Below are 22,927 nucleotides of genomic sequence, written 5' to 3'. Positions count from 1 at the left end.
CTTAGCACATTGTCTTGACAAGGGCTCGCGGGGGTAATTTTCTACTGAGTATTCATGCAAGCTGTGCACTTCATACATACCCTTGATGTTGTTTGCCCTCTCGTTACAGCTTAGGGCGTTGTGGGCATTGGGCTGCAGGGGAGAGGGAACAAGACACAGCTGCCTCCTGCAGGGGGAGGGGGGAAGAGGGTGGGTGCAGGGAAGGGGGCCCAGCAGGACTGGTGGCTTCTGGTCAGTCAGACCTTGTCTTTCAAAGGCTTGTCCCTCTGCTCCCTCACAGTGCCACTGGAGCTATGCTGCTGCCCCCTCCCCCACTATTTCCTATCCATACACATGGGCTTTTAATAACAGAAAATGCTTGTGAGTATTAGCACGATGGGCAAATGACAAATTGTGGGTGGGTGGGGGGGTTAGCATGGTAACATATTCAGCTTATGGGAACTCTTTGTCATGGCGGTGGGAGAGGCAACAGAAAGTATCCTATGTCCTTGTCATTGGCCTCTTCTCTTCCATTTCCTACAATCAGAGGCACCAAAGCAGGACTGGATTCTAAGCTGGCTGTACAGAGCAGTAGGGATAGTAGCAGCAGACACTCACTGAAGACAGGCCGGCTGAGTCCTTTGATGTTCGCATGATGTACTTTTGCTTATATACTCTCTAAATTGAACCTATGGCGTAATGATGGTACTTAACATTCCCTTACAGATTGGGAAACTGAGGCAGGGTATAGCTTGCCAAGTATGATGCAAGCCAAGATTTGAAGACAGATATTTTTGCCTCTGAGGTTAGAGTCCATGGCTGCCACTGCCCTTGAGGAAATAGGTAGCTCTTGCCTTTATTGCTATTAGTTCCTAAACACCATCGGGAAAACTACACTCTTAGTTCAGCTGAGCAGACTGACTAGCTAGTGACCAGGCTTCCTCTTTTCTTTAGGTTGGGCTCTCATTTGTACTGTACTCCAGTGCAAGTTTACGCTAAGTAAACATTACTGCTCAAGTAGATCTGTATAATTTACTGCAGGAAATTCTTTCCTCTAAGTTCTGGAGGCTAAAAGTTCAAGGTCGAGACTTCAAAGGGCTGGCTATTCCTGAGGTCCCAGGGAAACACCTGTTTTAGCGTCTCTTTCCAGCCTGCAGATCTTCTCTCGTGACGTTCCTGTGGCTCTTGTTCTGTGGATGTCTGAGTCCAGACTTCCACTTTCTATGTGGAAGAAAATGAAATTTGGGACCAACCCCAGTGATCTTATTTTTATAAATGGCATAACTCAAAATATGGCCATATTCTGGGGTGCTAAGGATGAGGATCTCAACATGAAGACTGCACACCTGAGCCCACTCCAGTGAAATAGCTATAGCTATAACCCATCACATACACTTTCTGTCCCTTTCAAATATGACAGGTGCTCTGGCAAGGCATAAATGACTAGTGGGCCTTGCGTTAATTATGGGGCATCTCAGGAGAGTTGTGGCTTGCTGTGTGGGGTAAAGAAATACCCAGTCTTTGCATGAAAGGGACCAGTAGTATCACGTGCTGGTCATTAGCTCCACTAGGTCTTAAAGAGCTCATTGGAGGCCTTTGCGACTAGCTGTCACCACTATCACACAAGCTGGAGATGTTGAGATGCTCAGAGGTGTTTCTTGTCACCCTCCTTCTCATGCATAGCAACCCTGCCTCGTTCTTCCTGACCTCCCTGGACCACCACAGGGTTGATTGGTGTACTCAATAGCAAAGCCAAGGGCCTCTTTTCTAGAAGGACAATTTGGAGAATTCCTGTTATAAGAGGCAGAAATCCCTGGAGACACCCACCCTTCCTCTTTCCACCTGTACCCCGGGTGTCATGGCATGATAAGCCAGGGAAAGGCACTTGAAATTGCTTCAGGAACTGACATGGTAAAGAAACTCATCCTGTCTGGCCCATGAAATCTCACAGTCTCATGTCACTCAGATGAATCACACTCTAAGCACCACCACCCCTCCTCTCCCCTCCCCCCAGCAGAATCTGGTGAACATGGCCTTTAATGGAACTGTAAATTCATCAGTCTTCAATGCTCCTAACTCCACTCTCCAATACCCTTCTTTACTTTCTACTACTTTCTAGCTGTTCACAGCCCAGCAGTGACATAATCCTTTCCAAATTTTCTACCTACTCTTCCTAAGTAGAACACATGGCTTCAAATCTGTAGGTCTTCTAGGCTCGCCAACATTTGTAGTTAAGTCACCCCCAATAATCCTAGTTCTTGTAACTTGAAAAATAGTCCCCTCATTTTCAATATTCTATTTTATATAACAGTTTTTGGTTTTGGATGCACGGTTCTGGATTTACCTGACTTCTGTATGAGTCAGTCAGCTTCTCCTCGATCGACTGCCAGGCCACATCTAAGAATCTCTCCTACAGCTGCTCGAAGGGTTTTGCGCCTTAGGGTGAGCAATAGCATACTAAACATCTCTAGCCATCACCTTTGGACACCGTGTTGTGGCTACTTAGACCTCACTTCTTTGAGTAGATTTTACCAGCTGCCGGTGGAACAACACTGAAATGCTTGCCTTTCACAGCTTGCCAGTTACTTCTAAGGTCCTCCTCTCAGAGGGTCAACTGTTGCTTTCTTTTCCATCAAAACTTTCCTGATCCCACACCAATGGGGAATAAACTGGTTCTTTCTTGAGGCCTTAACATTGCCCTGCGTGCTACTTTGCTATAGCACACACTCTATGTATCATGACCTTTGACCTGTTTTCTTTCTCCTGCTACATGTGACCTTCCATTTGAACTTACTACATCTTCCTCTACTAGCTCAGAATGTGTGTGTGTGTGTGTGTGTGTGTGTGTGTGTGTGTGTGTGTGCGGGGTTGGGGGAGTCTCATATTTATTGATAATTTTACTGATTAAAGAAAACAAAGTTGGATGTTCAAATGCCATATCTGGTCTGCAAAGTAAATATCTGCTGTATTCAGGGACTTTTTTTTCATGTTTCTCAGATCAGATGCTTTGGGAGAAATTCCACATGGTGCATATTTAAATCATCCAGGCCAGACTCAGAGATCAATGTGGAGGACAGAGGATGTGACGCTCCCAAGGCCGGCTGCTGGATTCCGCATGTTAGAACACAAATCATGCCTTAAACCCCTAGACTCATATTGTAGCTGCTTTTTCCCCTGCACCTCAACCTTAGATAGTTTATAATGGTCATTCGCTGTCACTTTTCCCCCTCACAGTGATGGGCAGTTGACCATCCATCTTCCTTCTTTCCTAAGATGGCTAAAGGCCACTCCTACTAAAACATAATACATTCCAGAAAGGACCAAATGTTCATAAACAAAACATACCACCTCTCTCCCAAGGCATATTTTTTAAAATGAACATTTGCCAGCCTGCTGTACCTTCAGCTTGTCTGGTAAGATGTGAATATAGTCTTGCATATCTTTTAAGACCCGAGTACACTGGGAACACGTCCCAGGCGTTTGGAAGCAAAGAGAACACCTTCTTTCCAACCAATGAATAAGGGCAAAAGAATTTGAACTTAACTCTTGTCTTCAGGGCAGGACTAAGATTCTCTTGTACCCCAAAACATTTTCTTCAAGAGTTGAGAAGAGACTAATTTCTCAAACCTCTTTTCTATGATAGCTTTTGTCTACATATGTGGGACAGATGCTGGATAGCTATAGAACTATTAAGGATTTCTCAAAGTTGAAAACGCCTCATTTACTAAAGAGTGTGTGTGTGTGTGTGTGTGTGTGTGTGTGTGTGTGTGTGTGTGAGAGAGAGAGAGAGAGAGAAAGAGAGAGAGAGAGAGAGAGACAGGAGAGAGAGAGAGAGAGAGAGAGAGAGAGAGAGAGAGAGAGAGAGAGAGAGAGAGAGAGAGAGAGAGAGAGAGAGAGAGATGTGTGCAAATGTTGGGGGATCACTAATGCTTATGCATGCAGTAAACAGAGCTTGAGGTCATGTGTCTTCCTTTAGTGCAGTCCAGTTTTCCAGTTTAACCTTAGAGACAAGTCTCCCTGGGAACTTCCTCAACGAGGCTATGCTTGCTGCAGTTAGCTTCCTGGATCCACCTGTCTTCTCCTTCCAGTTCTTCGAATAAAGTCATGACCCATGTTTTCTCGGGTGCTGGGAATTTGAAGTTCGGTCCTGCACTTGTACATCAAGCTCTTTATCCACCGACCCACCACTTATTTGTCCCCAAATCATAACTGTGCTTTCACCGTGTTCCATGACCATTTCAAGTTGGCACCTGTCTTTTAGGTTTTCTCCAATCAACAGTTGCCCCCTTACCTTACCATCTAAATTTTTATTTACTTGTGGTTGTGGGCCGTATGGGTGTATCTATGGTTTGTGAGGGTGGGAACACCAATGCCATAGTGTGTGATAGTGTGTGTGTGTGCCTGTATGTGCGTGCATGTGTGTGTGCATACATGTGTGTGTGCATACATGTGTGTGTGCATACATGTGTGTGTGTGTATGTGAGTCAAATGACAACCACAGAGAGTCAGTTTTCTCTATACACCTAGCATGGCTTCTAGAGAGCACACTCAAGTGTCAAGGCTTGCACAGAAAGCACCTTGACCTACTGATCTGTTTCACGGGCCCTTATTTTAGCATGTTTGGACTCAGCTTTATATTTGAGAGGTGTCCTGGTAGTTTATAGCCCCTCAAGACCTGTCAACAACTAGGCCACTGAGATGCTACTCTGAATTGGGTTGTTCTACTCCTTTAAAGATCAGACATGACAGCTTCTGCAGTAATCTAGCATGCTCCTTGAAGATGACTCCACAGGATCGCATCACATGGCATTTGTCATTTGCTCTGGCCTCAAAGCAAATCACTGAGAATAAAAACATACAGTGAGTTTCCTATCTCCTCCGTGTGTGGACGGCATACTAGGCAGGTCATGCTAGATATCCAAAAACCTTGCTCCTGTCATTAGGACCAGATCAGGGCGATTGCTGTCGTACTCTGCATGGTCAGAGCAGAGAGATGAGAAATGACAGGGACAAACATTGAAACATAAATAAAGATGGTCCTACAATGTTTGAAATAGGTGATTTCAAAGGTAACGTCACTTCATTATACAATTTTGAAATTTGAATCTATTTCTATTTTCTGTCTTTGGTTGACTGTTTTGCTGCAGGATAGGTCAGCTTGGGATATTGTCTTAGTAATGTGTGGCCGATGTAGATGACAACAAGGGCTTGCCACACACTCGCATGCTGAGCATACCAGAGACAGAGCCACAGAGGATGAGCATCTCATACTGGGGCTCGCTTCTTGTACTGTGGGCATGGTAAATCTGCCTGATTTCACTGATTCCTCAGGTTGTCAGTTAGACCCTGCCAACCCACTGGAGGCAAGGCCTCCTCTACACAGCTATCCTTCCAGAAGGAGTGGATATAGCCTTGAGAATTTGAAACAAGTTTATTAAGACGCATCTGAGCTCGAGGCTCTCATCCAAGAAATGAAGGTGGGGATGAGGGGTCTGTCATTGGACACTTAAGCACAAATACAGTTGTCAAGGCGAGGAGAGAGGGTGTTGTTTGGTATTAAAATCATGTATTCCAGATGTGGGCATTTGGTAGTCAATCTGCTCTGAAGTGACACGCTGCTGAATCTTTAAAGGGCTTCAGCCGGGGAGAGCAAAATCTGATTGGGCAAATTGCTAAAATATTTAAAGTGCAGCCTGTTAAAGCTTTTACTGCGAAGAGCATCGCGTCAGAAGTTGTAGTCAGAAAGAGCGAGTAATTGGCTTTCCATCCTGATGCCAGTCAGCCAGCGAGAGGCTCTATTTCTATCCCTTCCTCTTCATTGCCAATGCTAATAACAACCCTTTGGTGTGTGTGTGTGTGTGTGTGTGTGTGTGTGTGTGTGTGTGTGTGTGTGTGTGTGTGTGTCTATGCTGGGGAAGCTGGTAAAATGAGACCACAAAGAATGAGATAGTCATAAAAAAGGAAGCAGAACCCACAGAATGGCATGAAGTTCATTTGCAAACTGGGAAGGAATAAGGCAGAATCACTACCTGACAAAGTCTACCGCCCTTTTGGAGGGGCACATGGTTTTGGGCAGCTGTCTTTCAAGGGATGTGCTTTGCAGAAGAGAAGATGGCCATTGGTGACAAGCACTTTCTCGGCATCTGTCATTTCCTCTGAGACATAACTCAGAGGACCCTTTGCATTTATAATTTATCACGTTTTCCACTTAGGTTTTCCTGTCTTTCCTCCCAGGCATGACCCCTTGTTAATTCCTGGCAATGATCAGATTGACAACATGGACTCCAATGTGAAAAAGTATGACTCTACTGGCATGTTTCACTGGTGTGCACCCAAGGAGATTGAGAAAGTCATCCTGGTGAGTGAGGGACCATGGGATAAGTCTTCGTCTTTGCCTGCCATGATGACTGTTGCTCAGAATGAAGATTTCCCTAGTGGAATAGCAGAGGGCACTGCCACTTGCACCAGCTATTTGTGATGACTAAAGTTCCGACCAGAGACTGAAGTAGTTAGCCCTCTGAGCAGAACATGAGCTTAGAGCAGATTTTTTTTTCTCCTGAGAGAAAAATGGTCAATCTCTGCATTTTTATCAGGACAGTAGCAGTGGTTGTGTGCTGTGGCTAGGTATCATGGGAGGTAGGGTACATATCATTGCTCATCCTCACGTGGCTCTGGGGCCAGAGCCTGGCTCTGCCATCTGGTAGGTGCATGGCCTTAGGCCAGTTCTTGGACACTGAATTTTTAATTACCTCACCTGTAAGAAGATGGGATGAGAATGGCCCTAACATCAGAAGATTGTGGTGAAAAATCTAACACATGACTCCACAGTGGCACCTTTCTCTCACCTGCTGTTATCATCACAGTTATTGTAAATGCCATGAAGATAATAGCGATATTATCTGCAGTGTTATCTGTTATATACTTCATTCTGTTTTGTTATGTGTGTATATTCATGTGCGTACTTGAGGTGCAGTGTGTGTATAAACCAGAGGCCAATGGCAGGTGCATTTCTTAATCACTCTCTACTTTCTCTTTGGAGTCAGTGTCTCTCACTGAGCCTGGAGCTCACTGATTCAGCTAGACTGGGGCCCAGTGAGTCTGGGGATCCTGTCTCCACCCCCCTAGCACTAGAATTTCCAGCACCCACTGCTATATCCAGCTTTTTAATGTGGGTACCAGGACTCAAACTCACGTCCTCTTGCTTACATGGCAAGGTCCTTATCAACTGAACCACCTCTGCAGATGCACAGCAGCATTTCTTACCCTAACACGTTTCAGTCCTTCTTAGCATCTGGTGAGGATGACATTGCAGGGCCATGGGCCACTGTCATGAAGCAACTCTGAGCACGGCTTCAGGGATGTCGGGATGTCTCTAGGAACAGTAGGCTTCTCCCGCTCTGTCCCAGGAAAGTCAGCTCAGATGGCAGTGCATCCTACTGTCTGCATGTGTCCTGTTAACCGCTTTGGGGATTTATGCCCACATCAGCTTCCTTAGAGTTTATTGTCTTACTAATGCATGAAATGCGGATTAGTAGTCAGGAAGGCCCATCAGACAGGGCTCTTTCTCTCTGGTACCTCTAATCCCTGGATGGCTGTGGGCTTGTTCGTTCTTCAGCTAAGAAAATCCTATCATTTTCTATTTCAGGGCTGCCCTTCCTTAGCAAGGACTTTTCCAGATCCCAAGCATGGTTTTGTATGCTAATCTACTAGATTTCCCCACTATGTTTTAAATAGTGTGTGTGTGTGTGTGTGTGTGTGTGTGTGTGTGTGTGTGTGTGTGTGTGTGTACTCGCGCGATTGTGTGTGCGCACGTGCATTCAGATTAATTATAAATAAGCATTGTAAGCCAATACAGAATTGTGCTGGAAGCTATCTCAGAATTGTGAAAACTGCAGACACAAAGTCAGAATACTCAGCCAACAGCCACTGTGTGATTTGCCAGGAGGGGAGATGGTTCTAACCACTTAGATGCTCGGTGCTTGGGCACCTCTGGCTTGATCATATGCTGGCTCCTTCAACTGAATGTTCTGCACAGAGTGTGCTATTGACATGTGATCAATATCCCCTTATAGAAGGAAGGAATGTAGGGAGGTGAGTTCATCCCAAAGACAGCATCACTTAAGGAAACATGGATTGCAGACACACTATGTGTCATGTACTCTTCTTGCTCTGAGCCGTGATGCACGGGGCTTGTATTCTAGTAGGGGTGAAGGGAATACCAGTGTGGAGGTGAAAGTCCACAGGGACAATTTAGACATAAATGAAGGGCTTTGTGAAGAAAATAAATCAGGATCCTGGCAAGGGCAGAGTCTAGAGGAGCTAACAAGGCAGTAGGATGCAAGGAGACCCCTCTGCAGTCACGAGTTGATGTGATATTCATCCAGTGAGTGGATGAGAAGAACAGAGACTAGGGAAGATGTGGAAACACTGGTGGAAGATGCTTATGGGATTGTCACTGAGCTCAGGAGTTGAATGGCATTGGGTGATTTGGACATGGGAGAGACGGTCCTCTAGTTGGGAAGGAGATAGAAAATTGAACCATGAAACAATCTTTTTGAGGCTGAGTGGCATGAGATACAGTCTTTTCAGACCCATGGAATAAACTCCAGTCTGAGTTTAAAGCAGCCAGGGAACCTCATCAAGTACAAATAGATTCTGGGCCAAAGGGTGCACAGAAACTCTGAAAGGGTTTCTCTGTTGGGTCTTAAGAATGGAAAACTCAGATGGTCCAGCTTTGAGGTACAAGCTTGGAGCTTTCCTCACTTCCCTGGGGAGTATAGCTCTGGCATGTCCAAGCATTGGTATTTGCCCCAGGCCTAAGCTCTTGAGTTTACCTTCAGTGTCTGGGATATTCTGCCAACTGGTACCTAGCTCATTTTTTTTTTTTTTTTTTTTTTTTTTTATTCCTTGATTTCCAGCCTCCATCCTTCATCCCATTTGTACTTCTCTGTTGAGGACTAGCTTCTTAGGTGTCCAGGCCCACAGGAAATATTTAGGATCCCCAATCACAGTGCACCCCAGGGGCCTCATCTCTCTGATTCTGGCTCCAGGGACTAGTGCTTCCATGCAGACTGAATAACTAACTTCAAATCTTCCCCACAAAGTGGTGAGAAATGATGGGAGCTCCCAGGGAGCCTGTTTGGTGGCCTTTTATGAGACATTTCTTACAGCTTGTGTCTCAGGTTTCCATGGACCTTGGGAACACAGCAATGATGAGAGTTCCTGCTTTATGCTAACGGCCAGGAAATGAAAGTTACTTTCTGCCCCTCCCAGGGGTTACCAGAGTAACCCCGCCATTGTTGTGAATTGCAATTAAGCAATCAATACACTGATCAGTGCTAGGGATCAAATCAGGCAGAGGTTGGTATGTGCAGTGGACACTAATATGGCTGGCCTAAAGCACTGTAAACCCCATGGGGCCTTACGAGCATGTGGTGAGGAACAGGAAGGATGACAGGCAGGGTGAAGGTGTTGACCAGAAAAACAGAGAACCCCCACTCTACCCCTACATCATCCTGTTGTCCTTTTCACCTATATGATGAACAAAAGACCAGCAGTGGACAGGTAGCCATCAGCATTTCCCAGGTAACTGGCACCCTCCCCTACATAGACATGTTACTTCCTTTGTCATGTTGTGTATGCAGGTCTAGGGCTGGGGAAAGGCACTGGCCTCTGCCTTTACTGATCGGTGTTTTCAACCCTTGTAATGACTATCTCTGGGTTTTTACATAAGGCAAGCCCTTCTAGGAATGATTCAGGAAAACCCAAAGTCTGAGCATGAAGTTAGCATACATTTTCTGTGCATGAACATAATTGGTTATTTATGTCTCCCAGGCTTTATGATCTCTATCGCAACTGACGAGTCAGTTTTCCATGAAAGCAACCATGGAAAATACCTAAATATTATGAGTTGGCTGTGTCCCAATGAAACTTTATTAGAATGTGAATGTCATATTATTGTCACACATAATGACATACCTAATTTTGTTTTTCTTTTTAGTCCTTGTGAATTAAAAACAAAAAACAAGACAGTTAGCTCAGTGGACACATAGAAGCTTGTAGGCTGGTATCATCAGATGAGGCTACAGGCCATAACTGCATCCTTAGGCCTTAGATAACATATTCTATCTTCTGAGACAGTGATGGGCTATTCCACCTCACTGAAACATAAAGAGATGCCCGAATTTCCACTGAAACCAATCAATGAACAGGAACATTTAATCATTATCTTAGAAGGACCTAAAATAATATCTCATTTTTTCACCCTTTTCCTTTCTTTTCTTTTCTTTTCTTTTCTTTCCTTCCTTCCCATCCTTCTTTCCTTTCCTTTCTCTTGGTTTTGAGAGGCATCGTTCCTCTCTGTAGCCCTGGCTGTCCTGGACTCACTCTGAAAACCACACTAGCTTTGAACTCAGAGATCCACCTGACTCTGACCCCTGAGTGCTAGGATTAAAGGTGTACACCACCACCACCTGGTTTCTTACCCATTTCATGGACACTAAAACTTCCTTTCTTCCACATACATAAATATCCCCTTTTCTTCTCTTTGTTCTCCTAAAGATTGCTATGTACTGTCTCCTGTTCACAAGTCTACACAGAGCATCTTGCTAAAATCTATTGTTCAAGAAGGTAATAATCTGTGGGAATTTGTTTGCAGGGATTTATGACATAAATACAATATATGCTCTTGCATCAATTCCAGATGTGTAAAAAACATGCATATAATGGCAGCGGTCGTGTAATCCTTACTCATATTTTATATATTCTTTAACAATAAATAGAATTAAGAAGAAAAAATAGTGTTTTCTCTGAACGTGTACTTACTGTATACACTAAAATTATTAGAAAGATCTATATGATGCTTGCAGACAGGAGCCGACCAGAGTTGTCCTCTAAGAGGCTTCACCTAGCAGCACCCTGAAACAGATGCTGAAACTCACAACCAAACATTGGGCAAAGCATAGGAAGTCTAGTGGAAAAGTCGGGGGAAGGATAAAAGGACTTAGAGATTACAAGAGCTCCAGAAGAAGACCAACAGAGTCAACTCACCAGGGCCCAGAAGGGCCTGTGGAGTCTGAAGCACCAACCAAGGACCATGCATGGACTGGACCTAGGTCTTCTTCATAGATGTAGCTGAGGGCAGCTCAGGCTTCGTGAGGGTCCACAAGTAAGGGGAGCAGGGGCTGTCTCTGACATGACCTCTGTGGCCTGCTTTATTACTTCTCTCTGGTGGGGCTGACTTGCTAGGCCGCAGGGGAAGAGGACAAGCTCAGTACTAATGTGACTTGATGAGCTGGGGTGGGTGGGTAGGGTGGCTCCCCATTTCTGAGGAGTAGGGGAGGGGATGGGGAAAGGAGGGTGGGACTGGGAGAGGATAGAGGGACCAGAATATAAAATGAATAAATACATTAATTAATAAAAAGAAAGATCTATATGTTCTCTATCATGATGGAGGAGTTTTAAACCATCTTTTGACTTCCTAAAAAATGGCGTTATAAAATAGCCACATGGCAACCTAAGTTTTATCTTTTTATCTGCCTTCCTGCTTCTTCAGTTATACTTTTATCCATTAGAACAGGTGCCTTGTATAATTTTATATATGGCATTGAAGAATTACTTCTTTTCTATTATTCTGAACTAAATTAAACATTTGTTTTACTGAAGTAGAAATAATACCATACTGGGTACCATTGTGGTATTATAATAAAACACCCAAGAGAGCTAACTCATAAAGAGAGAAGGTAACTCACAGTCTAAGAGCTTCAAAGCATCATTTTGGGCTACCCCGTTTGCCTGGACTCTAGTGAGGTAGTGGATGGCCATAGCAAGAGGGCGCAGAAGCAACCATGAGCGGAGAGAAAGGGGATACTTTTTTCATACTGATTGTCTTTGGCGAAGTCAAGGAGTCACATGACAGCTCACAGGCAGCTACATCTGAACTACCCCTCATCTCCACTAGTCTAAAGATTTCAACTAGGCTTCAGTGCAACTGAGTTCCGCCATACAATAATGCCACCCTGGAGACAAAAACTTTATTCACCGTGGGCCTTCAGTAGCCCCTCAGCCACAGAAATGGTACATAGTAAGTGCCCAACACCCGTTAGCTTTCTCGTTTGCATGAATGATGCTTTCTCTCCTTATCCAGTGTTGTGAGCACTCCTCTCTGATACTCTTGCACATCTCTCTGTTGCAGACACGAAGTGAAGCTGCCATGACTGTCCTGAGCGGCCATGTCGTAGTCTGCATCTTTGGGGATGTCAGCTCAGCCCTGATTGGCCTCCGGAACCTGGTGATGCCGCTTCGTGCTAGCAATTTTCACTATCATGAGCTCAAACACATCGTGTTTGTGGGCTCCATTGAGTACCTCAAGCGTGAGTGGGAAACGCTGCACAACTTCCCCAAAGTGTCCATATTGCCTGTAAGTCAAGGCTACGTGATTTGATGATTTGCTGTTCATCTTTGCATTCACAACAGGGAATCCCAGGAGGCTGTAATTGTTGAAGCTTTGATCCTGTCTCTGCTCCTTTCTATGGCAACAGGCCTGAGGTGGTAGCCGTCCTTCCTCCGTGCTCTGCTAAGAAAGCAGAAACCCTGGGAGGCCTTATTAAAAGGAATTTGCAGCCAAGTGCAGTCCCTTGTCAGGGGTGAGGTTGAGCTACCATCACATGCATTAGCATGCCACTGTCTAAACTCTCTCTCTCTCTCCTAGGGGAAACTTGGGATGTTGCCCTATCTTGATATATATACCGAGAATTCACATATAGCATTATTGTTGGCATTTTAATTTGACGTGGTTAATGCTTGGAGAAATGCTGATCTGCCTCATCTTCCTTCTGATATTGACCCACATAAATAAAGAGCAGGGTCATCTCTATTGTATGGAATTCACACCTCTTCTGTGGGCCAGCCTTCACTAACTCTTTGTTTAGAAACCCAGAAATGTTTTCCATGGCTTTGTGTGTATATATATACATGTAAAACCACACACACACACACACACACACACACACACACACACACACACACACACACATACATATACAGTTTTCCTGATTACAACAATCACTCTGGCAGCAATATATAAAAGAACAATTTGGGACTCTAACATTTAGTGTGAAGATATGGGATGAATGATTTGAAAGTCACATAGATAGCCACTTCCTAACTATGATATATTTGCCACAAAATTATAGACTTATAGAATCTTAATTATTTTCAAAGTTTTATGTTCTTCTCTATGTCAGAAATTCAGGAAAATATTATCTGTCCTCCAACTATTTTTATTATCAAGTCATACCTAAAATTGAGGGATATGCAGCTCCTTAGCTGTCAAGAGGTCTGTTTTGTCTCTGTTTTTTTATCAGCTCCCAGAGGCTCAGAAATGCAGCCACAAGAGTCAAGTAATATAATGTGGTAAAAGATATGTAGTGGGATAGCCACAGTCAGCATCCTTGTGTAGCCACTATCTGTCTCCCATAATGCCTGGTCCATCAAGACCTCCATAAATATCTAAAAGTGCAAAAAAACAAAAACAAAAACAAAAACAAAAAACAAAAACAAAAACAAAAAAAACATCCCGCAGATCTCTTTGGGTACAGTACTAAACCCTGACTCTTTAATGTATACCAGGAGTTAAAGATGGTCACCTGTTACAGTTCACTCACTAGAGAAGCATACACATATACTGGACATACATTCCTAAATTTAGAAATATGATTGATTTGATTATGCCATGCTACAGGATCCCTTGACCTCTGAACGTGTCTCTAGGTGATGGATGAGTGGATGGATGCTTATGTAGGCAGGGCTGAGGTTTGACCTTCGGGATTTGTTCCTATGTGTGCGTTTCCTTCTCTGTGATCCCATACACACTTACTTACTTGCCTCTGAAAGTCAGGATAAGTCTTGTATTTGTGGAGCCTTTACAAATCCCCCTAAATTTAGCACATAAGCACAGTTGATTTGTACACTGTAAACCTTTACCCATGTCTTCATAGAAGGGCACCCTAGAGAAACACGAAAGCTCTCTATGTACGCCTTTGGTATTCTTTGTGGTGTGAAATCCTATGGCTAGAAGTGAACAGAGGTTCGTTTAGATCACAGTTACTGCTGGGCTTCCTACAAGGTGAAACTTCAAATAGCATGGACATAGGCAGCTGTTGTTTACACACTGGCCATGTGATACAGACAGTTGGTCACACTTCATTTTGTACCAAGAGATCATACTCCTTCTCCCAAGAGACTTCTCCAGTGCCTGGACCAGCCTGCGGCCCTACATGTCCCTTCTCTATGGCTCTACTTTACAGCAATATTTAGGAGCTGGCAAACACTTGTCCAATCCAGGCTACAGACTGAAGGCAAGTGGGGTATCCATATACACAGGGGGATGCCTAAGTCGATCTAGAGAATCAGGAATGCTGATGGCTGCAGAGGATTCCAAAATACTCCCGCCCCGTGGCTCCTGGGCACTCTGACAGGGGGAGGCCCAGGTAGTTCTTTCTGGACCTCCTTGCGTAGACAGTATGTGAGAGCAATCGTCCTTTCAGCCGCATCTATGGTTATGCTCCAGCATTGACGTTGGATCTACAAAGGTTTTTCTACTGTCTTACTTTGTTATTGTATTTTTTAAAAACTCTGTTTACTGGCTTATTTATTTTTAATTGCACAAGTAATATACAAATCTGTTCTTGTTATAAAATATTCAAACAATATCGAAGTATATAAAGTCCAAAGCAAACTTTCCACTTCATCCTTTCCTCTCCCAGAGGTAATTACTGTTATTACTTTAGTGGATAGTTTTTTTCCTGAGTTTTCTTTTCAAATTTACATATACTTATAAATATATATTTTACTTCAAGTAGTTTCATTTATTCCAAATAAATAGAGTTATACTTCTTAAGTTGTTCAAGATCCCCACTTTCCTACCATTTACTAGCCCCTTTGTCTGGAATGAATGTGTGGAAGGCTAGCTCTGGCTGTATCTGTATACTTTGTATAATGTATGTATGCCCAAAAATATATTTCGCCATCTTATGCTATCGGCTAATTATGTTATTTCCTTGGCATTTTTTTTCTTACTAAAAAATATGCAATAACATTTTATGGTCCTAAGCTTGCCCCTTTCTCTCTCCCCTGTGCAAAATGCACACTAATTCCACTGGCTCCCACAGCCTCCCAATTGAGCAGAGCCATGAGCCCCACCTCATCACACCCTGCTTTGCTGATTTCCCCATGGCTGCTTTGGAAATTCTTGTTGGATATGCTGTCTGTTGCCAGAGACATAAGTGACCTGCTATTAAATAAACAGGCATTTGAAACCCACCCTCTTGTTATGTTCTGAAAGGCAGAGGTTGCCACAGGACAGTTACTTAAATCAAGACAATTTCCAGGCAGGAGAAAGACGTAGACCCTGGCATTATTCGTCTCGCGTTTGTTAGTAATAGCTTGATTGAGTATTGAGAACTGGCCTGAAATGCTGCCATCAGCACCAACTACCCTTTAGATTAGCGTGCAGCCCTTATTCCCTGAAATGTAGTTAGGCCAGCTTAATGTCAAGACATAAAAAAGATACTTGTTAAATAATGTCCCAAAGCTCCTGTTCAATCTTTAATTTGTTTTTATTTTTCCTCCTTTCCCTCCTCTCTCTCTCTCTCTCTCTCTCTCTCTCTCTCTCTCTCTCTCTCTCTCTCTCTCTCTCTCTCTCTCTCTCTCTCTCCTTCTCCTCCCTCCCTCCCTCATTCCCTCCTCCCCCTGCCCCCAACTCCATGCCAAAGGGTACGCCATTAAGTCGGGCTGATTTAAGGGCTGTCAACATCAACCTCTGTGACATGTGCGTTATCCTGTCAGCCAATCAGAATAATATTGATGATACTTCGCTTCAGGACAAGGAATGCATCTTGGCGTCACTCAACATCAAATCTATGCAGTTTGATGACAGCATCGGGGTCTTGCAGGCTAATTCCCAAGGTAAGGACGGCCTGTAATACTTCTCTGCTGTGCCTGTGGGGGACAGGGGCTGGCAAGAGGGATATCCTTCACTCAGTAATTCAAAGAGGCTCACATCAGCCTGTCTGGCAATGAAACCTGTGGTCATCACAGCGGCTTACAGAGGAGCATCTGTTCTTCCTGACATCTGGGGATGCAGAACTGAACCCTCATATATGTCTCCCTCCCACAGTTTGTTGCTTTTGAGGCAATAAAGGGTCTTATATGGCTACCTTCTCAGCCTTTGCAGACAATGAGCTTTATGACCAGGGACACTGTCTAAGTGCCAGAACTATGCTCAAATGCCATCTGGACACCCCCTGCCCCTTCCCTGTGAGTACTTTGCCATGGAGCTGAAAAGGAGTATTAAGCTTTGCTAGGGTTAGGGTCACACCCAAGACCCTGCCGGCTTAAGGGTGGAGATCTCTAAAGAGATGGTACAGACACATGAAGTTATGGAGCGAGGAGTGATGCTTGCTGGCCTGTGCATGTTCCCATAGGAGGCACAGAGGCCTGCAATGGCTCACAGCTGTCTTCTCTCTTGGCTCCACTCTTCCCTCTCATTTGCTCTGGGATCTTAGACAGGTGGGTACAAGTAAAGATGTCATCTTGTAGTCTTAGGGGAGCAGCACAGCAAGTAACCCTTTAATGAGTGACCTTAGAAATCAGGATAGGGAAGGATGGGGGTGGGGCGTGAAACATGTTCTTCTGAGTGACAGCTCCATGTGGGTCGTGCAAGGCTTACTGGATGGGTGTGGTTGCTGAATCAGGGACCTTACTGCCATCATTCCGAGAAGCAAAGCCCATGAGGCCTGCAGCTACTGTGGTAGGGAGCTCCTTATTGGTAGGCTCCACGTGCAGGCATTTCTTGGAGCTTGACCGGATCATGGAACTAAGACCTTGGTGCTCAGCTGTCTTTGAATGGACCCAGCATTACCACCCACGTCCAGCTTCTGCTTGGCGCTGCCGTAAAAAGCAGAACACTGCAGAACCTGAAAGCTTCGCTGCTGCAGGTTGTTTTCTTTGCACTGGTCCTGGTGGAGAGCTGGCCAGGGAAACAGGAGCTCTGGGGGTGGAATTGGCCAATGAAAGAAAAGGAGAGGCCTTAATGTTTTTGCAGTGGAGCCCTGAGAGGCTGTAAGGTTCAAAGCCACTCTGAGGGAGTGTCCTAAGAGTCCATGGGAGGAGCTTTGTGTTGGGCGGGGTCCTGAGTGTCAGTAGCCTTTCTACGGGGGACTGGGAGAAGAGGTGAAGCCTCCCCCTGGGTGTCCTGAGGTTCACAGCACCTTTCGGTCACGCTGTAGCATCGACCACTTTGTTGTTGCCCGTTGCTGTTTGTTGTTGTGGAGTGGCAAATCGGGGCCTCCCTGACTTGTGCTTCTGCAGCGTTTCTGAGGGTTGCATCAACCTCTGAATCTAAGTGAGTCACTTGCAGCTTCCATTTTCCTGACATAACCTTACCTCAGGCCTAACTTTGGCCTCTCCTTCCCACCATCCTCCCTGATAGCCCCAAATGTAAATCTTGGCACATCCGCACAAGATAGCCATATACCAAGGCCTTAAGGAACACCCTGAGTTCCACCAGGTTGCACACACAGGAAGCAGAACTTGCCTCCTGCCCAGCTCCCCCATGGAGCCCTGGGGAGAAAGGATGTGGAAAGGCAGTAAGATGGCCTTCCAGGGCTTGAATGCAGCAAGCTGGTATGTGGTATCTGCCTTTAAGCCCATGCCCTTTAATTCATCCTGCCCACCTTCCCCCTGGTGTGAGCATCACCTGGGGCAGCTGGTTGGAGATACATCTTCTCACGCCTACCTTCTCCTCCTTGTCAGTTCTGCATTCTAATGAGATCCCTGGGTGACCAGTACGGCTTGCTCTAAAGCAGAAGAAATCTTCATACTAACAAACCCAGGGCAGCAAACACGCTGATCAACTCATTCAGCTATGCTCTCTGTCCTGGGGAGAGAATAACAAGGGAAGTGGTAAGATTTGGAAGGAGCAGTTCTCCCCTTAGATGGAGATGCAGAGAGCAGCAGAGGGCAGGGAAGCCATGCCTTTCCTTGCCTGCCTGTGTCCTCTCTACAGGATCATGACTTCTAGATGTGTGATAATGCACCAATGTGTAGTTACATGTACACTTGACATAGGCGTTCCACCCAGGTCCCTTTAAACATTATCCTACCTCAAATTCTATATAATGCCCAAGCTGACAAAATACCCCCTTTCTCCTATTCTCAAAGACTTCATCATTAAGGAAATCAGGAATAAGCAAAGAGAATAAGTTTTAGCGAAAGATACAGAGGGAAAAGAGACATTCCTTTTTCTCTCAGAAGAAGGAAGGGCTGTCTTCCTTTTGCGTGTGTAAGGGCAGGTGCTGTGGCAGTCTGAATGTCTGACCCTCAGCTATTTGTATATTGAAATCCAGGTGGGATGGTCTGGAAAGATGGGGACTTGGGGACGTAACAAGGTCACAAAGACAGTGCTCTCTCAAGGGATTGGTACCTGTATAAGAGACCTTAGAAAGACCAAACGCTCCCAACTGCCCCAAGGAGAGTAAGGAAGAGAGTGGCATTTATGAACTAGAAAGCCTCACTCTGGGAGGTCTCGGCATCCAGAGTAGCGAGAAGGAGCTACATGTTTTGTCAGTAGCCAACAGTTAGCACACAGTATTTGTCTAGTGGCCTGAAGGAACGAAGCTATGGCAAGACACAGAGGAAGGCAGAGGATGAGGCGGGCAGCCTTTCTCCTAGCCTCAGGTCAGCAGTGGGGCTCAGAAGGTGCCCCCTGGAGGCCAACAGCCAGCTCTGCTCCTAAGGACAATATTGAAGCTGTTGCTGGGCAAACCTCTATCTCACTTTTCATCCTCACCCTGGCTTCACCTATCCTGGCGTTGGCCTCTGTATTACCCTCTGGTATTGCGCTCGTATTCCGATGACAGCAGCCCTGTGGTGGCTCAGAATACCGGTGAGGGCTCTTCTCTACTGCTCACCTCTAGAGCTCACCCTGTACCCATTTCGTTGAGTTCCTTCTACCCATGGGCTCGGTGAGGGAGGGGAGTGCCCTGGCTGTGTCCCTTCTCTGAGACCTCTTTGACTAGCTGTTGTGCCCAGTGGCCTCAGAGACATGTTCTTCCTCCATCCAGGTCTTTGGAAGGCCCATCCTCCAAGGGACACTGGACTTACAGGCAACAAAGGCATCATGTTGCTCTTTGCATTTTTGGGAAACATATCTCACGCCCATGTGTGAAAACCATGGGGATTTCTCACACCTGCCAGGCCAGGTTCACCATGATGTATCCTGTGGTCCGTGATTAAAACCCCACAAGGGCCTTTACCTATACACCAGCCATGTTTTCATTTTCCCAGAATGCAGCTGGGTCTGGGACACTTGCTGTGCTCTTGTGGCTGAGCACTCAGGTAGCCATGTGGGGAGTTGTTCTAATGTGCTACAAATGAACAGCAAGAGGGCACATTAACATTGAGAAAGCCTGGCCTCCACGGGAAGGATTTGTGTCTGTGCACTTGCCGTGGCGTGTTGTTGGGTGTCCTCTTTTTCTTTCTTTCTTTCTTTTTTTTTTTTAATCTTTCCTCCTTCACTTCTCTTCACCTTCTCTTTTAGTGTCGCTTTTCTAGCCCACACGGTGTCAAAACTGACCCAGCCTAGGGATTCTGGACCAGACACATTCTGAAAAGAGAGGAGATGTGATGGCCGGTTGTCAGAAACAATTACAGCAAAAGGTGGCATATTCCACGCGGGATGGTATATCTGATGTGACATTTGGGTCTATGAGATGCAGTTTTAATATACAGCAGGCAAAACTGCAGTGACAATTACATAAAGCAGGTGAAGCAGCTTCTTGCTGGTCAGCAAACATCAGCTCAGAACCACTTTACAGCTCTTTACCAGCAACTAAGTGCCTTTATTTGCAGAGTGCCTGTCACTTCCCTTTGGCTGGAGAGCTGGTGTATTATTTAGCACGCATTTATCTGGGGAAAACACTTCCATTTAAATCAGCTGGTACAACAGTGCCTCTTGCCAGCCTGTCTCCCTGTGGTTCTAAAAGACAAGAAGGGGTCTGATCCTTGGGAAGCGCCGAGTCAGGGTTTATTCTCAGAGAGCCTCTGGGATTAGTACCTAAAACGAGAGATTGTGGTAGAGTTGTTCTTTTTATTCTTTTTAATATAAAAATGTGAAACAAGCATCTTGCACCTTATTTTCACTTCCGGTCAAGGATTCTCTTAAGGAAAAGAAAGGGATAAATATGTGTCCCCTGTGCACTGACCACTCTGAAGGGCAAAAGTGGCTTGGATTAGCCTTTCGCCGACAACAAGGAGCTCAGAGAGTGGAGGACAACGAGAGCACAAAGCAAAGAGGACCAGGATAGTGGGTGGGAGAGGAACACAGAGAGGGTCCTTATTTTATCCCCGCCCCCCCCCCCCCATCTTCAGAAGCCTTCCCAAAAGATGTGACAGCCGGCTGCGAGTTGAATGCATGTGGCTGTTGAGCTCTGGACATGGGTCTGGTGCCAATGTGACAGAGGAGCTACATTTCTCCTCTTACTTCATTTTGATGAAGGCGAACCTCAGTAACATCGCTACTCTGCCCATTGCTGTAGAAGATAACAACAGACAAGAAGCAAACGAAAGAGGGAAGGGGTTGTCCGTGCTCAGAGCTCATGAAAGAGACTCCATCACAGTTGGGAAGGCATAGTGGTAGGAATAGGAGGCCAATGGGTCACAGTGCACCTGCAGTCCAGCAGCAGAAAGTGGACAGGAAGTAGGACCAGGCTATAAAATTTCAAGGTCTGCCTGCAGTCATCTTCCCTCTAGCAAGGTTCTACCTCCTAATGGTTCCACAGCCTTTTCAAGCAGTGTCACCATCAGGGGACACATGAGTAAGCATGAGGGGACATGTGAGCCTAAGCCATGGGGCATTTCACCAGTTAACTACAAGACATGGTCTTATGTGGCTAGTGGCTATGTAAATGGACATCTTAGTCTGAGAAGACAGCTTTATGCCTTGCCAAGGATTTGGATTTGGGGACATCATCAATGATTTGTCAGATCAGGGCAATTATAAATTTGTCTTTGGAAAATACAGCTTGGCCCTGGCTAAAGGGGGTGGGAGTGATATAGGTATGGCTTGGGAAATGGGATGGGGCATCATGTGCAGCTTTGTGGTGTGTGAGTAAAGCAAGGCAGACATGGAAGTATAGATGGTTGCTGAGGACAGTGGACGAAGAGGAGACATAGATAAGGAACTAGGAGTAGATTTTGAGGTTGGTTGCTGCACGATGGTCATGCAGCTAAGGAAGAAGAGAGGACCAAGGAGGAGACATGGGTTTGGGAATGAAGGAAAATAATGAACTCCTGATCACTTTGAACTGGTGAGGACCAAGAGAAACCATGAGGCTGGCCTGCACGGCCCACAGTGTATGGTGCTTTGGCTCCGAATGGAGGTTCATAGGAAGCAGAGGACTCCATTCTTTGACAGGATACAGATGCTTTTTCACTTATATTGGGGTTATATCCCAGTAGACTCGAGAGTTGAAATAACATACCTCAGGCCATGGAGATGACTCTTCTGGTAAAAAACAAAACAAATAAACAAAACCAAAACAAAACCCTCTCAACACAAACCCTGGTGATCCAGAACCTAGTTACATGTCTGGATGCTGTGGTACATGCCTGTGGTCCCAGCAGTCCAATGCAAGGTGGGAGAAGCAGCTAGAAGTTCCTGGACCAGCTAGCTGGAAGGACACATGTGCAGCAGTTTGATGGTATCTCTTTTCCTTGCATATTTTGGGGTCATGTTAGCTTCCTCAGGACTTGAGAAAACCTCAAGTGGAGGAAAGAGTGGCAGGGAGTGATGTGTGATCATTGGGCTGTGTTTTCTGCCCACTGGCTCTACTCGCCAGCCTTGCTCCTGTCACCATCGCTAAGTGATAAGCACAGGTGTTAGTTACCCAGCACATAGCTTTGGGAGGTGACACAGCTGAGATCCAACACCGTCTTCATGTATATCCCAAAGCCAGCAGCGTTCTGCCCTCGGGGCGAGCTGAGTGTCTGTAGGAAGGAGTTTTCCGTTTTTGTATTGCAGTGCCTGGCTTCTGTTTGAATGCTAGTCTTAAAGGGCCTTCCTTGCTCCCTCCCTGTTGTAGGGCCTGTAATTGATGCTTCATGTCCTATCTGTGTATGTCCAATTCCTCATGCATGTGTCAAGCAGCCATGTGTGCCCAGACTGTGAGGCAGGCATCGTTGGTGAGATGGTGGACGCAAGCCTCAATCCTAGTTTGGGCCCTTCCTCCACAAATATGGAACTATGGCTGATGAGGAAAGAGACACTTGGAAAAACTACACAGATAAGATTTCAGCAGGTGGAGACAAAGAACATGAGAGGGAGGGAGAGAAGGAGGGAAGGAGAGAGGGAGGAAAGGAGAGAGAGAGAGAGAGAGAGGTATCAAGGTCATTTTTAGCTACATACTGAGTTTCATCCCAGACTGGATACATAAGACTCTGCTTCCAGTAAACAAACAAACAAACAAACAAACAAAAACATAGAATAGTGGGAAAAAATGAACATCTGGGTTTTGATTTTTGTGCCCCTTTCCTAGAATGTTGGGGATCTGGCCTCAGCTTATGACTCCTCAACTACAGCCAACACGCCTTTGACTTCCTCTCTCTAAGCTGGTCCTCAGACGCTGCTCTCTCACCATTTGCACTTCTCTCTGATGCTCTTCATTATTTTTATAGCACAGGAAAAGACCTTATTTGTAGTTATGAGCTTCTCCTTAATTTGAGGTCATTTCTCCACATCAGTTTTCAGCCCTACCTAGGTTTCCCATCAGACTCCTGAGGTAACGAAACATGCCCCAAAAACAACCTTCCCAATACTGCTCTCCCGGACAGCCCTGCACCCTCCCCAAGCCGCTGTGGGTGGCTAGCATCACTGGCCTCAGTTAGAACG

General features: G+C 45.5%; 1 protein-coding gene across 12 annotated transcripts in view; it reads left to right on the top strand.

Annotated features, from left to right (window-relative positions):
• The window catches only part of Kcnma1 (potassium calcium-activated channel subfamily M alpha 1), a 699,737-nt gene that overhangs the window by 619,769 nt on the left and 57,041 nt on the right, over positions 1–22,927 (top strand). For all 12 annotated transcript variants that reach the window (XM_051142911.1, XM_051142912.1, XM_051142922.1 and 9 more), the window contains 3 exons: positions 6,214–6,337; positions 12,173–12,397; positions 15,753–15,945. In XM_051142911.1, coding sequence (XP_050998868.1) covers positions 6,214–6,337; positions 12,173–12,397; positions 15,753–15,945 — 542 coding nt within the window. The remainder of the gene's footprint in view (positions 1–6,213; positions 6,338–12,172; positions 12,398–15,752; positions 15,946–22,927) is intronic.

The sequence above is a fragment of the Acomys russatus genome, chromosome 3, assembly GCF_903995435.1.
Source record: "Acomys russatus chromosome 3, mAcoRus1.1, whole genome shotgun sequence".
Taxonomy (NCBI): domain Eukaryota; kingdom Metazoa; phylum Chordata; class Mammalia; order Rodentia; family Muridae; genus Acomys; species Acomys russatus.
This window is presented reverse-complemented; position numbering and strand designations above follow the sequence as displayed.